This window comes from Coregonus clupeaformis, chromosome 8 (assembly GCF_020615455.1).
Source record: "Coregonus clupeaformis isolate EN_2021a chromosome 8, ASM2061545v1, whole genome shotgun sequence".
Taxonomy (NCBI): Eukaryota; Metazoa; Chordata; class Actinopteri; order Salmoniformes; family Salmonidae; genus Coregonus; species Coregonus clupeaformis.
Window position 1 is genome coordinate 21,446,960 of NC_059199.1, and position 14,461 is coordinate 21,461,420.

The following is a 14,461-nucleotide window of genomic DNA, read 5'->3' on the forward strand; positions in this document are numbered from 1 at the left end:
GGAGACTAGCAGGAGTATATTGGTGTCGAATTTGCCAGGTTTGACGAGTCGAAGGCAGAGGCCAGATAGACACGAGAGGCAGCCTCATCCGTCGATACTGGAGAACCAAGGAGGGGGCTATGGACAGGCACAAGCCCAGAGGAGGTACTCCTACCATGGGGGATTCCAGCGAGAAAGTCCCCTGTCGATTAGTACCATGGAGGCCCGGAGACAATCGGTTAGTGGGAACAGGGAGAAAGAAAAGGAGAGGGAGAGAGAGAAGGAGAGGGAGAGGGAAAGAGAGAGGGAGATGGAAAGGGAGGAGAGAGCGAGAGAGAGGCAGAGGGAAAGGGAGGAGAGGGCGAGAGAGAGGGCGAGGTTGTTGGAGAGGGAGGAAATGGTGAGGGAAAGAGAAGAGAGGGCCAGAGAGAAGGAGATGGAAAAAGAGGGGAGAAGGGAGGAAGAGAGACAAAGAGAGGAAAGGGCAAGGCTGAGAGAGATGGAGATGGAGAGAGAAAGGGAGATAAAGTCACTCAGTTCAGCTCAGGATCTCTATGCCAGTCAAACCCAACCCCATGCCTACCCCCAGCCCCACTCCTACTCCCATCCCCAAGCCCAGATCGAGGCCCCTCGTTCAGCCTTCCACCCGGTCAACACCGCTCTCCTCCAGGACAACCAGGCTCTTCACCAGGGTTATCCACCACGGAGCTACACACCAACAGAGGCAAGTATAGGTTACTGTTACACAAGACATAGACACACTCACACACACCTACACACACACATGCACGGGTTGATTTCATATTAAGGCCGTTGGTTCAACGCCAAAGTTTTATACAGTATCTGGAGATGTCCAACAATATTTAATGGGTCCAGATGTGAATGAGGATGTAGTATATTGAAGCTTGCTTGGCCTTGCCTAAAGCACCCTAAGGAAGGAGGATGGTTGGCCAATACAAGAGGATATAAAGACACACACACACACACTACGTTTTTTTATCAACCGATTCCAGTCTTTGAGATGGGAACTGAATCTACATGCATTTTATTATTAATATCTTGTCACTCAGTTAGCTGTCTGTCCTCCAAATAGAATTTTGGAAAAGGTTTCATATTCTACACATTCAAAGGTTCTAAAAGGGTTCTATTGTTCTAATAGTTCCTCCTCTTTGTTCCAGAAGCTTAAATTACTGACCTTATCATCACTTATATAACTTTTTTAAATAGGTAATGAGCGTTAGTGTCAACAAGCATTATTCTTTAAAACAGATCCTTGGGTGAGCAAGCGACATTCTTACTTCTCTCCGTGTGTGTGTGTTCAGTTGAATAACTTGGCCGATGTGTTCCACAGGCGTATCCTGCTGCGTCTCGACCGTTACCACGGGAACAGACACAGATCAACAGGAAGTTCAGCCTGACCCAGACGTATGTCACTTCCTGTCCACCTCCTGCCTCTACACTCTACACTCACTTTAAGAGAAATAAATAAAAAAATAGACCAAGAAAAAAAGAATGGGTCCCAGTAGACTTCCTCTTTGGCCTGATTGCTGTCTCTCTTGCTCTACCCCCCTTCTCTCTCCCTCCCTCAGGGACTACCCGCGGTACAGACGTGATTCCTCCACCAGGCCACCAGATTGTGCTATAACAGTAACACCTAACTACCACCACCAGCAAGTCTCCCAAAGTGGAAGTTGTTGGAGTGGCCGGCTGTCTGCCTGTAGTATGGACGAGGAGGACCATCACCAGACGTCTATGGTGGTTAACCCCACATCATCATCATATTCATCTTCATCACTACTACGAAGCAGGGCTATGTCCGAGAATGATCTACACTTTGACTCCACCTACCGCCGTGCTTCACCCTCGGTTGCTATGGGGACACCACTGTCCGAGCTGGAGGAGGGAGGCGGGGTCGAAGGAGGAAGAGTGGGAGTGGGAGGACTTAGGGGAGTGGCTAACAAAAATAAGACTCTACCCCCTCCGAGGCCACCTCCCCCCAAATGGGAGCAGTTCCACCACAGGAGAGCCTCCCACCACACCCTCTTTGCCCCTCCTCTCTTCTCCACCTCTGCTTCTTCATCCGTCCATCCGTCAGTAAACCCCACCCCCCCTCCTCTCCCTCTCACTCCACCAGAGGGTCCCACCTCTCACCCCTCTCACCCTTCATCTCACCACTGTCACCCTGAAAAGAGCGAAATGACGCGTCAGCGCTCCTACAGCCTTCCGCCCCAGAGGGAGGAGCTAGAGGAGTGCCAGCGCTGCAGCAGAAGCCAAGTCCAGGAATGGCCCTTTTCCCAGGATCCACCTAGTCCAGGGTTCACAAGCAGGGCCTTCCGGCCGGTGGCCCCGCCCCAAAGAGAGAAAGACACTCCCTCTCACTACAACGAGACACTGCCGCCATCAGAGAACTGTGTCAGGTGAGATGAGACTTAGAGGCACGACACACAAGTGTGTCAGCACTTATATTACTCACTACTCTACAGAGTGTCTATACAGTGCATTCGGAAAGTATTCAGACCCCTTGACTTTTTCTACATTTTGTTACGTTACAGCCTTATTCTAAAAATGATTATTTTTTTCTGTCCTCATCAATCTACACACAATACCCTATAATGACAAAACGAAAACAGCTTTTTAGAAATGTTTGCAAATGTATTACAAATACAAACCTTATTTACATAAGTATTCAGACCTTTTGCTTTGAGACTCAAAATTGAGCTAATGTGCATCCTGTTTCCATTGATCATCCTTGATGTTTCTACAACTTGATTGGAGTCCACCTGTGGTAAATTCAATTGACTGGACATGATTTGGAAAGGCACACACCTGTCTATATAAGGTCCCACAGTTGACAGTGCATGTCAGAGCAAAAATCAAGCCATGAGGTCGAAGGAATTTTCCGTAAAGCTCAGAGACAGGATTGTGTCGAGGCACCGATCTGGGGAAGGTTACCAAAAAAATTATACAGCATTGAAGGTCCCCAAGAACACAGTAGCCTCCATTATTCTTAAATGGAAGAAGTTTGGAACCACCAAGACTCTTCCTAGAGCTGGCCGCCTGGCCAAACTGAGCAATCGGGGGAGAAGTGCCTTGGTCAAGGAGGTGACCAAGAACCCAATGGTCACTCTGACAGACCTCCAGAGTTCCTCTGTGGAGATGGGAAAACCTTCCAGAAGGACAACCATCTCTGCAGCACTCCACCAATCAGGCCTTTATGGTAGAGTGGCCAGACGGAAGCCACTCCTCAGTAAAAGGCACATGACAGCCCGCTTGGAGTTTGCCAAAAGGCACCTAAAGACTCTCAGACCAGGAGTGGCTTCGGGACAAGTCTCTGAATGTCGTTGAGTGGCCCAGCCAGAGCCCGGACTTGAACCCGATCGAACATCTCTGGAGAGACCTGAAAATCAAATCAAATCAAATTGTATTTGCCACATGCGCCGAATACAACAGGTGTAGACATTACGGTGAAATGCTTACTTACAGCCCTTAACCAACAGTGCAGAGTCAATGTGCGGAGGCACCGGCTAGTTCAGGTAGTTGAGGTAATATGTACATGGGTAGAGTTAAAGTGACTATGCATGAATAATTAACAGAGTAGCAGCAGCGTAAAAAGATGGAGTGGGGGTGCAAATAGTCCAGGTAGCCATGATTAGCTGTTCAGGAGTCTTATGGCTTGGGGGTAGAAGCTATTGAGAAGCCTTTTGGACCTAAACTTGGTGCTCCGGTACCGCTTGCCGTGCGGTAGCAGAGAGAACAGTCTATGACTAGGGTGACTGGAGTCTGACAATTTTAAAGGCCTTCCTCTGACACCGCCTGGTATAGAGCTCCTGGATGGCAGGAAGCTTGGCCCCAGTGATATACTGGGCCTTACGCACTACCCTCTGTAGTGCCTTGTGGTCGGAGGCCGAGCAGTTACCATACCAGGAGGTGATGTAACCAGTCAGGATGCTCTCGATGGTGCAGCTGTAAAACTTTTTGAATATCTGAGGACCCATGGCAAATCTTTTCAGTCTCCTGAGGGGGAATAGGCTTTGTCGTGCCCTCTTCACGACTGTCTTGGTGTGTTTGGACCATGATAGTTCGTTGGTGATGTGGACACCAAGGAACTTGAAGCTCTCAACCTGTTCCACTACAGCCCTGTCGATGAGAATGGGGGCGTGCTCAGTCCTCTTTTTTTTCCTGTAGTCCACAATCATCTCCTTTGTCTTGGTCACGTTGAGGGAAAGGTTGTTATCCTGACACCACACGGCCAGGTCTCTGACCTCCTCCCTATAGGCTGTCTCATTGTTTTCGGTGATCAGGCCTACCACTGTTGTGTCGTCGGCAAACTTAATGATGGTGTTGGAGTCATGCCAGGCCATGCAGTCATGGGTGAACAGGGAGTACAAGAGGGGACTGAGCACGCACCCCTGAGGGGCCCCGTGTTGAGGATCAGTGTGGAAGATGTGTTGTTACCTACCCTTACCACCTGGGGGCGGCCCAGTCCAGGATCCAGTTGCAGAGGGAGGTGTTTAGTCCCAGGATTCTTAGCTTAGTGATGAGCTTTGAGGGCACTATGGTGTTGAACGCTGAGCTGTAGTCAATCAATAGCATTCTCACGTAGGTGTTCCTCTTGTCCAGGTGGGAAAGTGCAGTGTGGAGTGCAATAGAGATTGCATCATCTGTGGATCTGTTGGGGCGGTATGCAAATTGAAGTGGGTCTAGGGTTTCTGGGATAATGGTGTTGATGTGAGCCATGACCAGCCTTTCAAAGCACTTCATGGCTACAGATGTCAGTGCTGCGGGTCGGTAGTCATTTAGGCAGTTTATCTTAGTGTCCTTGGGCACGGGGACTATGGTGGTCTGCTTGAAACATGTTGGTATTACAGACTCAGTCAGGGACATGATGAAAATGTTGGTGAAGACACTTGTCAGTTGGTCAGCACATGCTCGGAGTACACGTCCTGGTAATCCGTCTGGCCCTGCAGCCTTGTGAATGTTGACCTGCTTAAAAGTCTTACTCACATCGGCTACGGAGAGCGTGATCACATAGTCATCCGGAACAGCTGGTGCTCTCACGCATGCTTCAGTGTTGCTTGCCTCGAAGCGAGCATAGAAGTGGTTTAGCTCGTCTGGTAAGCTTGTGTCACTGGGCAGCTCGCGGCTGTGCTTCCCTTTGTAGTCTGTAATAGTTTTCAAGCCCTGTCACATCCGACGAGCGTCAGAGCCGGTGTAGTACGATTCAATCTTAGTCCTGTATTGACTCTTTGCCTGTTTGATGGTTCGTCGGAGGGCATAGCGGGATTTCTTATAAGCGTCCGGGTTAGAGTCCCGCTCCTTGAAAGTGGCAGCTCTACCCTTTAGCTCAGTGCGGATGTTGCCTGTAATCCATGGCTTCTGGTTGGGGTATGTACGTACGGTCACTGTGGGGGGGACGTCATCGATTCACTGAAAATAGCTGTGCAGCGACGCTCCCCATCCAACCTGACAGAGCTTGAGAGGATCTGCAGAGAAGAATGGGAGAAACTCCGCAAATACAGGTGTGCCCAGCTTGTAGCGTCATACCCAAGAAGACTCAAGGCTGTAATCGCTGCCAAAGGTGCTTCAACAAAGGACTGAGTAAAGGGTCTGAATACTTATGTAAATGTCATATTTCCGTTTTGTATTTTTTATAAATTTGCAAACATTCTAAAAACCTGTTTTTGCTTTGTCATTATGGGGTATTGTGTGTAGATTGATGAGGAGGAAAAAAAAACAATTTAATAAATTTTAGAATAAGGCTGTAATGTAACAAAATGTCAAGGGTTCTGAATACTTTCCGAATGCACTGTATGCGGGTTTCTGCATGTGAAACACTATGGGGTCAGAGCCATTTATACATCTTATTATATTATATTATTATTAATAAAGCGGAGACAATTCAGAAGGGAAACCAGAGTCTTGTGGCATCAGCTGATTGCATCAGCGGACATTGTACCAATTGGATTCACACTACTTACAAGCGGTCTATTTAAGTTGACCAATTCTACACATGCTTCCTCAATGCTGGATATCATTTGCTGGTGTCTCTTGCTGCCGTTGCGTCTGTAACTAGCTATTACTTGCTATGCTTGCTGTTTCTGATATCCCACCACCACCCCAGCATCCACCTGTCTGGGTTATGTGTCTCTTCCTTCAGGGGATTTGATATAGCATATCGTGCTCACTGCCTAAAGTTATATTATCATCTTCATATGACGCTTCGCTCTGGCAGTGAGCTACCCTGAAGGAGCAGAGTCAAGACTATGCATTATCTTTTCGAATAAATGGTTAAACGTATGTGTGGCATTTCCTTTCTGAGTTATTATTATTATTATTATAGCACCTCCGTTTTAACATGACGTAACACACACCTGTTTAACTGTATATTACATGTCCCTCTGCAGGTTGTGCAACATGGATGACCAAGATCGTCCTGCTGTATTGAAGCCTATCTCTCATAGACAGCAGAGGGCCACGTCTGAGTGGGAGAGAACTCCGTCTCCCAGGGTGCATAGCGTCTCAGGTCCACTCACCATAGAGAATGGTGTTATCTCACCAGAGTCCTACTTCGCGATGAGCTATGAACAACAACAACAGTTACAGCAGAATAGATTGCGGAATCACCCCCACAACAATAACAACAGTAAGTAACGCCATACAATTCTGTAAAGCACTTTGTGACAACTGCTGATGTAAAAAGGGTTTTATAAAATATGATTCAGTGATTGATTGATTGATTCCCATTCCAGAACCGGAATTGGAACAAGAATTATTGGAACCGGAACTGGAACCGGAATCCGATTTCAGCCCGAGCCCCGACCAGAGCTTGGAACAGGAAGTGGACATCCCCATAGAAACGGACATCGACGACTTCCAGGTGGAGGGGCTTCCCGAGGATGAAGAGCCAATAAGGACGGAGCTACAATGTTTCGCCCTGCCCGTCACGGTGTGTAACATAACTCACTATACTGCTAGGGTGTAGGGTGAAGTTGCCACTGAGGTCAGGATTGGGGAGGGGAAACTAGTGCTAGATCTGTACCTAGCGGAACCTTCACCCCGGAGCTTGTTGCTAACCTATATAACTATACTGGACTCGAACTAGTGATCCTCTGCTTTGCAAACAAATGTGACCACCCACTTGACAACTTTTTGGCCAGTTCCGCCACCAGAAAGCTATCAATTCGGCGACGCGAGTTGAGACATTTCAAGACATTTTATGCTGTGGAGTGAGCTTTCCGGTACGATCTTACCTCCATTACAGGTGCTGGAGACTGACATCGACACGCTCCCTGATCAGGAGGCCTCGCCGGCAGGTAGGATGACAGTGGAGAATGGGTCTCTGGATGGAGAAATGGAGGACCAGGGGATGAGGACCAGAGAAGAACTTATGGAGGAGCTGTTTCCCCAGAGCAGTGAGGGCGAGGCGGGCATGGAGAGCTGGAGAGGGGCCTACCGTAGCCCCAACCTGGAGCACAATATCGACAGCCTGGATAGGTGAGTGTGTGTGCGTGTGTGGGTTATGTGTATTTCATATTTATATGGTATACACATATCATAAACTTCACAATTAACTGCATTTACAGTGGGGGAAAAAAGTATTTAGTCAGCCACCAATTGTGCAAGTTCTCCCACTTAAAAAGATGAGAGAGGCCTGTAATTTTCATCATAGGTACACGTCAACTATGACAGACAAAATGAGAATTTTTTTCCAGAAAGTCACATTGTAGGATTTTTAATGAATTTATTTGCAAATTATGGTGGAAAATAAGTATTTGGTCAATAACAAAAGTTTCTCAATACTTTGTTATATACCCTTTGTTGGCAATGACACAGGTCAAACGTTTTCTGTAAGTCTTCACAAGGTTTTCACACACTGTTGCTGGTATTTTGGCCCATTCCTCCATGCAGATCTCCTCTAGAGCAGTGATGTTTTGGGCAACACAGACTTTCAACTCCCTCCAAAGATTTTCTATGGGGTTGAGATCTGGAGACTGGCTAGGCCACTCCAGGACCTTGAAATGCTTCTTACGAAGCCACTCCTTCGTTGCCCGGGCGGTGTGTTTGGGATCATTGTCATGCTGAAAGACCCAGCCACGTTTCATCTTCAATGCCCTTGCTGATGGAAGGAGGTTTTCACTCAAAATCTCACGATACATGGCCCCATTCGTTTCTTTCCTTTACACGGATCAGTCGTCCTGGTCCCTTTGCAGAAAAACAGCCCCAAAGCATGATGTTTCCACCCCCATGCTTCACAGTAGGTATGGTGTTCTTTGGATGCAACTCAGCATTCTTTGTCCTCCAAACACGACGAGTTGAGTTTTTACCAAAAAAGTTATATTTTGGTTTCATCTGACCATATGACATTCTCCCAATCCTCTTCTGGATCATCCAAATGCACTCTAGCAAACTTCAGACGGGCCTGGACATGTACTGGCTTAAGCACGTCTGCCACTGCAGGATTTGAGTCCCTGGCGGCGTAGTGTGATACTGATGGTAGGCTTTGTTACTTTGGTCCCAGCTCTCTGCAGGTCATTCACTAGGTCCCCCCGTGTGGTTCTGGGATTTTTGCTCACCGTTCTTGTGATCATTTTGACCCCACGGGGTGAGATCTTGCGTGGAGCCCCAGATCGAGGGAGTTTATCAGTGGTCTTGTATGTCTTCCATTTCCTAATAATTGCTCCCACAGTTCATTTCTTCAAACCAAGCTGCTTACCTATTGCAGATTCAGTCTTCCCAGCCTGGTGCAGGTCTACAATTTTGTTTCTGGTGTCCTTTGACAGCTCTTTGGTCTTGGCCATAGTGGAGTTTGGAGTGTGACTGTTTGAGGTTGTGGACAGGTGTCTTTTATACTGATAACAAGTTCAAACAGGTGCCATTAATACAGGTAACGAGTGGAGGACAGAGGAGCCTCTTAAAGAAGAAGTTACAGGTCTGTGAGAGCCAGAAATCTTGCTTGTTTGTAGGTGACCAAATACTTATTTTCCACCATAATTTGCAAATAAATTCATTAAAAATCCTACAATGTGATTTTCTGGATTTTTTTTCCTCAATTTGTCTGTCATAGTTGACGTGTACCTATGATGAAAATTACAGGCCTCTCTCATCTTTTTAAGTTGGAGAACTTGCACAATTGGTGGCTGACTAAATACTTTTTCCCCCCACTGTACGTAGCACATTCCATTAGATTCTCAAATTCCACTAGATTCCACAAATAACTTAACATTGTCAGGGGGGAGCATCTCTTCTTGCACCAATGTTTAGCCATCATGCACATATTCTTTTAGTTTTACATAGATCCTGAATGTAATCAACTCTATCCTTACCCTCCCCCCTTCTCTCCTCTCCTCTCCTCCTCCTTTCTCCAGGCGTTCTGGTGCCAGCTCCAGTTGTTCGTCCTACTACTCTACCTCAGCAGCCAAAGCTCAGCTCCTCACTCAGATGAAAGACTACTGCTCAGACACTAGAGACACTGATGATGATGATGAACTGTCTTACAAGGTACACACACAACACACAACACACTCTTTCAAGATAAATCCTAGCTTGTATACTAAACACACACACACACAGGATCGAAGCTGACTGTAACTGACTTTGCGCTCTCTGTAACACTCTCTTCCTACTCTTCCTTTACCCCCTCTCTCCCTTCTTCCCCCCATTTCCCCCCTCCCCTCCCCCCTGTCTCCCCCCTTTACAGAGGCAGTTGATGGAGAGTCTACGTAAGAAGCTAGGCGTTCTGAGAGAGGCACAGAGAGGTCTACAGGAGGATATACGGGCTAACGCACAGCTGGGAGAAGAGGTGTGTGTGTGTGTGTGTGTGTGTGTGTAGTACACACACACACACATATATACAGTGCATTTTCCACATTTTGTTACGTTACAGCCTTATTATAAAAGGGATTACATTGTTTTTTTTCCCTTTATCAATCTACACACAATACCCCATAATGACAAAGCAAAAACAGGTTTGTATACATTTTTGCTAATTTATTCAAAATAAAAATACTGAAATATCATATTTACGTAAGTATTCAGACCCTTTACTCAGTACCTAGTTGAAGCACCTTTGGCAGAGATTACAGCCACAAGTCTTCTTGGGGATGACGCTACAAGCTTGGCACACCTGTATTTGGGGAGTTTCTCCCATTCTTCTCTGCAGATCCTCTCAAGCTCTGTCAGGTTGAATGGGAAGCGTCACTGCACAGCTATTTTCAGGTTTCTCCAGAGATGTTCGATCGGGTTCAAGTCCGGGCTCTGGCTGGGCCACTCAAGGATATTCAGAGACTTGTCCCGAAGCCACTCCTGCGTTGTCTTTGCTGTGTGCTTAGGGTCATTGTCCTGTTGGAAGGTGAACCTTATCCCCAGTCTGAGATCCTGAGCGCTCTGGAGCAGGTTTTCATGAAGGATCTCTCTGTACTTTGCTCCATTCAAATATTTCTAAAAACCTGTTTTTACTTTGTCATTATGGGGTATTGTGTGTTGATTGATGAGGAAAAACAACAATGTAATCAATTTTAGAATAAGGTTGTAACATAACAAAATGTGGAAAAAGTGAATGGGTCTGAATACTTTCCGAATGCACTATGTACAGAGAAACACACACACACACGTCTTCTTCCCTCTATGTTTAGAGGTTGGTGCTAGTGTTGTGTAAGCCTAACGAGGTGGATACGTTCTAACTTTCCTCCTTCTCTCTCCTCCCCCCTCCTCCTCCTCTTCTCCCCTCTAGGTTGAGAGCCTGGTGCTAGCATTCTGTAAGCCCAATGAGGTGAATAAGTTCAGGATGTTTATCGGGGATCTGGATAAGGTGGTCAGTCTGCTTCTGTCTCTCTCTGGACGGCTACTTAGGGTTGAGAGCTCACTGGACAACCTGGAGGTCGAGACTGGACACCATGAGAGGGTAAAGAAAGAAAGAAAGAAAGAAAGAAAGAAAGAAAGAAAGAAAGAAAGAAAGAAAGAAAGAAAAATTATAAGAAAAAGTACAACATTAAAACAAACTCTGTTCTCTCTCTCCCCCTCACTCCCTCCCTCCCCCCCACACTCCCTCCCTCCCTCCCCCCTCCCTCCCTCACTCACTCACTCACTCACTCACTCACTCGCTCGCTCACTCACTCACTCCCTCCCTCCCCCCTCCCTCCCTCACTCCCTCCCTCCCTCCCGCCATAGCTCCCCCTCCTGGAGAAGAAGCGTCAGCTCCTGGTGCAGCTGTCGGAGGCCCAGGACCTCAAAGAACATGTAGACCGACGGGAGCAGGCTGTGGGAAGGGTGCTGGAACGATGCCTCTCCCCAGAACAGGTACACACACACACACACATACACTGGCTTCGCACTGCTCCAACCATTCCAACTTCCAAGTGTGTGTGGGGGTGTGTGTCTTTCTGAGGGGTTGGGATAAAGCAGAAGTCAAATTTCTGTTGGACCTTGTGTACAATTGGGCAGTAAAGTCATCTTTATCTTCTTGATCCACAGCATCGTGACTACAGTCATTACGTCAAGATGAAGGCAGCATTGCTGGTGGAACAGAGGCAGCTGGAGGACAAGATCAGGCTGGGAGAAGAGCAGCTAAGAGGGCTACGGGAGAGTTTAGGGCTGGGTCTAAGGATGGGATTAGGGATGTCCATGGGATATGGGCACTACTAAACCACAACCAAGAGACCTGAAAGCTGGGTGGTGTATGGACACTATTGAGAGAAAGTGAACAGGGACAGTTAGAGCCGTTAAGAACCTAAAGGGAGAGTCTGGGTCTGGGGTTAGGGATGGGGATGGCCATGTTGATGGGGTATGGACACTATTGAGATAACTAACCCTAACTTAAAGTAGAATTTTGCTTTCTTTAAACCAAATCTCTTTTCCAGACACTTTTTTTGCGATTTCACATGTTTTTGAGAAACTTACCTTCACTTCATCATCCTTGTTGTGCAGTACGGGGGCTCTGAAAAACCATGAGCAAATGCTCCAAAAACACCCAAATACGTCCTTTTAGAAACAGAAACACTGAGTATAGTGACGCAGGTCTTTAGATGTTGTACACGTGAAATTGTGTCATTCCAAACTTAATCCGCAGTGTTATATTCCATTTTGTGTGGAAGTGAATTGCTGGTTGGGGTAAGTTTCTCAAAAACAAGTGGAATCGCAAAACAAAGTGTCTGGACCCTTCTATAACAATCCATTTACATCAAAAAAAATATTTGGTTGTAAAAAAACAAATGTCTCCTTTAAGGGAACTTTAGAGATGGGTAGATGGTGTTAGGGGATGTATATGGGATTCAGTCACTATTGAGTGAAAACCACCCTACCCAGGGAGACCCTAGAGTGGGGTAGATGGGCTTAGGAATGGGGTTAGGGATGGGGAGAGCCATGGAATGTCTATGGGGTTTGGGAACTATGGGGAGACAGCCAACCTATGCAAGGAGACCCTAGAGTGGGGTAAATTAGGATGGGGATGGGGTATGGACATTATTGAGAGAGAACCAACCCAACCTAAGGAGAGCCTGGAGGGCTATGGGAGAGTTAAGGAATGGGGCTGGGGTTAGGGCTGAGGGATGTCCATAAAGTATGGGAACTGTAGGGAGACAGCCAACCCACACACGGAGGCCCTAGAGTTGGGTAAACACGGATAGGGATGGGGTTAGAGTTGGGGGGTGGGATATGGGCACTACTTCCTAAACCACTCCAGTACTTTTCCTGACACTAACACCTACACAGTGTTACACAGAGGTGGCCATAAAACCCCCACAAGAGAACACATTAAGTCTGCACTTGGCAGTATCTGTCCATTAAGAAATACACACCTACTATTTGGTGTTAAGTGTTACTCTTAGGTGTAACAGTGTGTCTATCTTTCACTTACCAACTGTAACCTCACAATCGCATACTACATACACTACAATACGAGGCCAAAGAAGAAGAAGTTGTTGTTTAGTGTGTGTTACTAAACAGGACTCGAGAAAGTATTTATTTATTTATAACTTCTCTGTTGAGCAATACTGACAGGGAGAATTTGGGGTGCTAGACAATAGTATTTTCATTAAACTGTTGGGAAGTGCATTGAATACATAGAAATGGATAGAAGGTGCATGTGCCAAAAAGCTGCCCATGCTGTCACATAAACCATTATAGCAAAGAAGAGCCCTCTATCCAATTCTATGATTGCATATAATCCTATTACAGTAATATGTCCAGAAATGGAGAGATACAGCTGTCTCTCTCCACTCTCATATAACACTATACTAGCCTGAGTGCCAGTCTGATTGTGCTATCATACTAACTCCTTAACGCTTATTGTCATGCCAAACATGTTTGGTTTGACAATGACAGCGATGGAGTTTGTCAAGAGCACAAACAGATTTGGGGCCTGGCTAACCCTATACCTGATAACTGCATCACATTTTACTCTCTGGTGTTTGACACTCCATTGACACTGCCTTAACCCTACACTACCACACCACGTCTTAGATTGTGTATATTGGTGTAGGGTGAAGTTTCCCCTAGACGCTGATCCTGGGTCAGTTTTGCATTTTCCACACTGATGGTTAAGGTTAGAATAGGGGGAGGAGAAGCTGATCCTAGATTTGTACCTATAGGAAATTTCACCCCGGAGCCCTAACATTACCACGCCATGTCTTACAGTGTGTATATTAATTCATTATTATTGTGTATATTAAATATTGTGTATAGAAGTGATATTCATGTGTTATAACTGGAATCCATCCTTGTAGTGTAAATATGTCATGAGAAGTTATGTCATTTATATATATACGTCACATGGCATATATACGTCATATGGCAAAGTTCATCCTAATACAATACGTGCCAATTTTAAAAAAATATATGTATATACAGTGGGGAGAACAAGTATTTGATACACTGCCGATTTTGCAGGTTTTCCCACTTACAAAGCATGTAGAGAGCGGACTGTAATTTTTTTTTTCTGTAATTTTTATCATAGGTACACTACCAACCAGTAAGAATTCCGGCTCTCACAGACCTGTTAGTTTTTCTTTAAGAAGCCCTCCTGTTCTCCACTCATTACCTGTATTAACTGCACCTGTTTGAACTCGTTACCTGTATAAAAGACACCTATCCACACACTCAATCAAACAGACTCCAACCTCTCCACAATGGCCAAGACCAGAGAGCTGTGTAAGGACAATTGTAGATCTGCACAAGGCTGGGATGTGCTACAGGACAATAGGCAAGCAGCTTGGTGAGAAGGCAACAACTGTTGGTGCAATTATTAGAAAATGGAAGAAGTTCAAGATGACGGTCAATCACCCTCGGTCTGGGGCTCCATGCAAGATCTCACCTCGTGGGGCATCAATGATCATGAGGAAGGTGAGGGATCAGCCCAGAACTACACGGCAGGACCTGGTCAATGACCTGAAGAGAGCTGGGACCACAGTCTCGAAGAAAACCATTAGTAACACACTACGCCGTCATGGATTAAAATCCTGCGCATGCCCAGGCCCGTCTGAAGTTTGCC

At 46.3% G+C, this 14,461-nt stretch overlaps 1 protein-coding gene across 1 annotated transcript; it reads left to right on the forward strand.

Moving 5' to 3' along the window:
* Window positions 1-428: 428 nt before the first annotated feature.
* LOC121571254 (protein Shroom2) lies at window positions 429-13,861 on the forward strand. Its single transcript, XM_041882604.2, has 11 exons — window positions 429-703; window positions 1,331-1,404; window positions 1,569-2,396; window positions 6,384-6,622; window positions 6,729-6,925; window positions 7,241-7,473; window positions 9,345-9,477; window positions 9,677-9,778; window positions 10,709-10,879; window positions 11,146-11,274; window positions 11,449-13,861. The coding sequence occupies exons 1-11, from the start codon at window positions 479-481 to the stop codon at window positions 11,617-11,619; spliced, it is 2,502 nt and encodes an 833-aa protein (XP_041738538.1). The 5' UTR covers window positions 429-478; the 3' UTR covers window positions 11,620-13,861.
* Window positions 13,862-14,461: the final 600 nt, after the last annotated feature.

Coding starts and splice junctions, on each gene's coding strand:
- LOC121571254 (XM_041882604.2), top strand. CDS start 479: ATGGAGATGGAGAGAGAAAGGGAGATAAAGTCACTCAGTTCAGCTCAG. Junction 6,623..6,728: donor CCCCCACAACAATAACAACA/GTAAGTAACGCC, acceptor TTCCCATTCCAG/AACCGGAATTGGAACAAGAA. Junction 9,478..9,676: donor ATGATGAACTGTCTTACAAG/GTACACACACAA, acceptor CCCCCTTTACAG/AGGCAGTTGATGGAGAGTCT.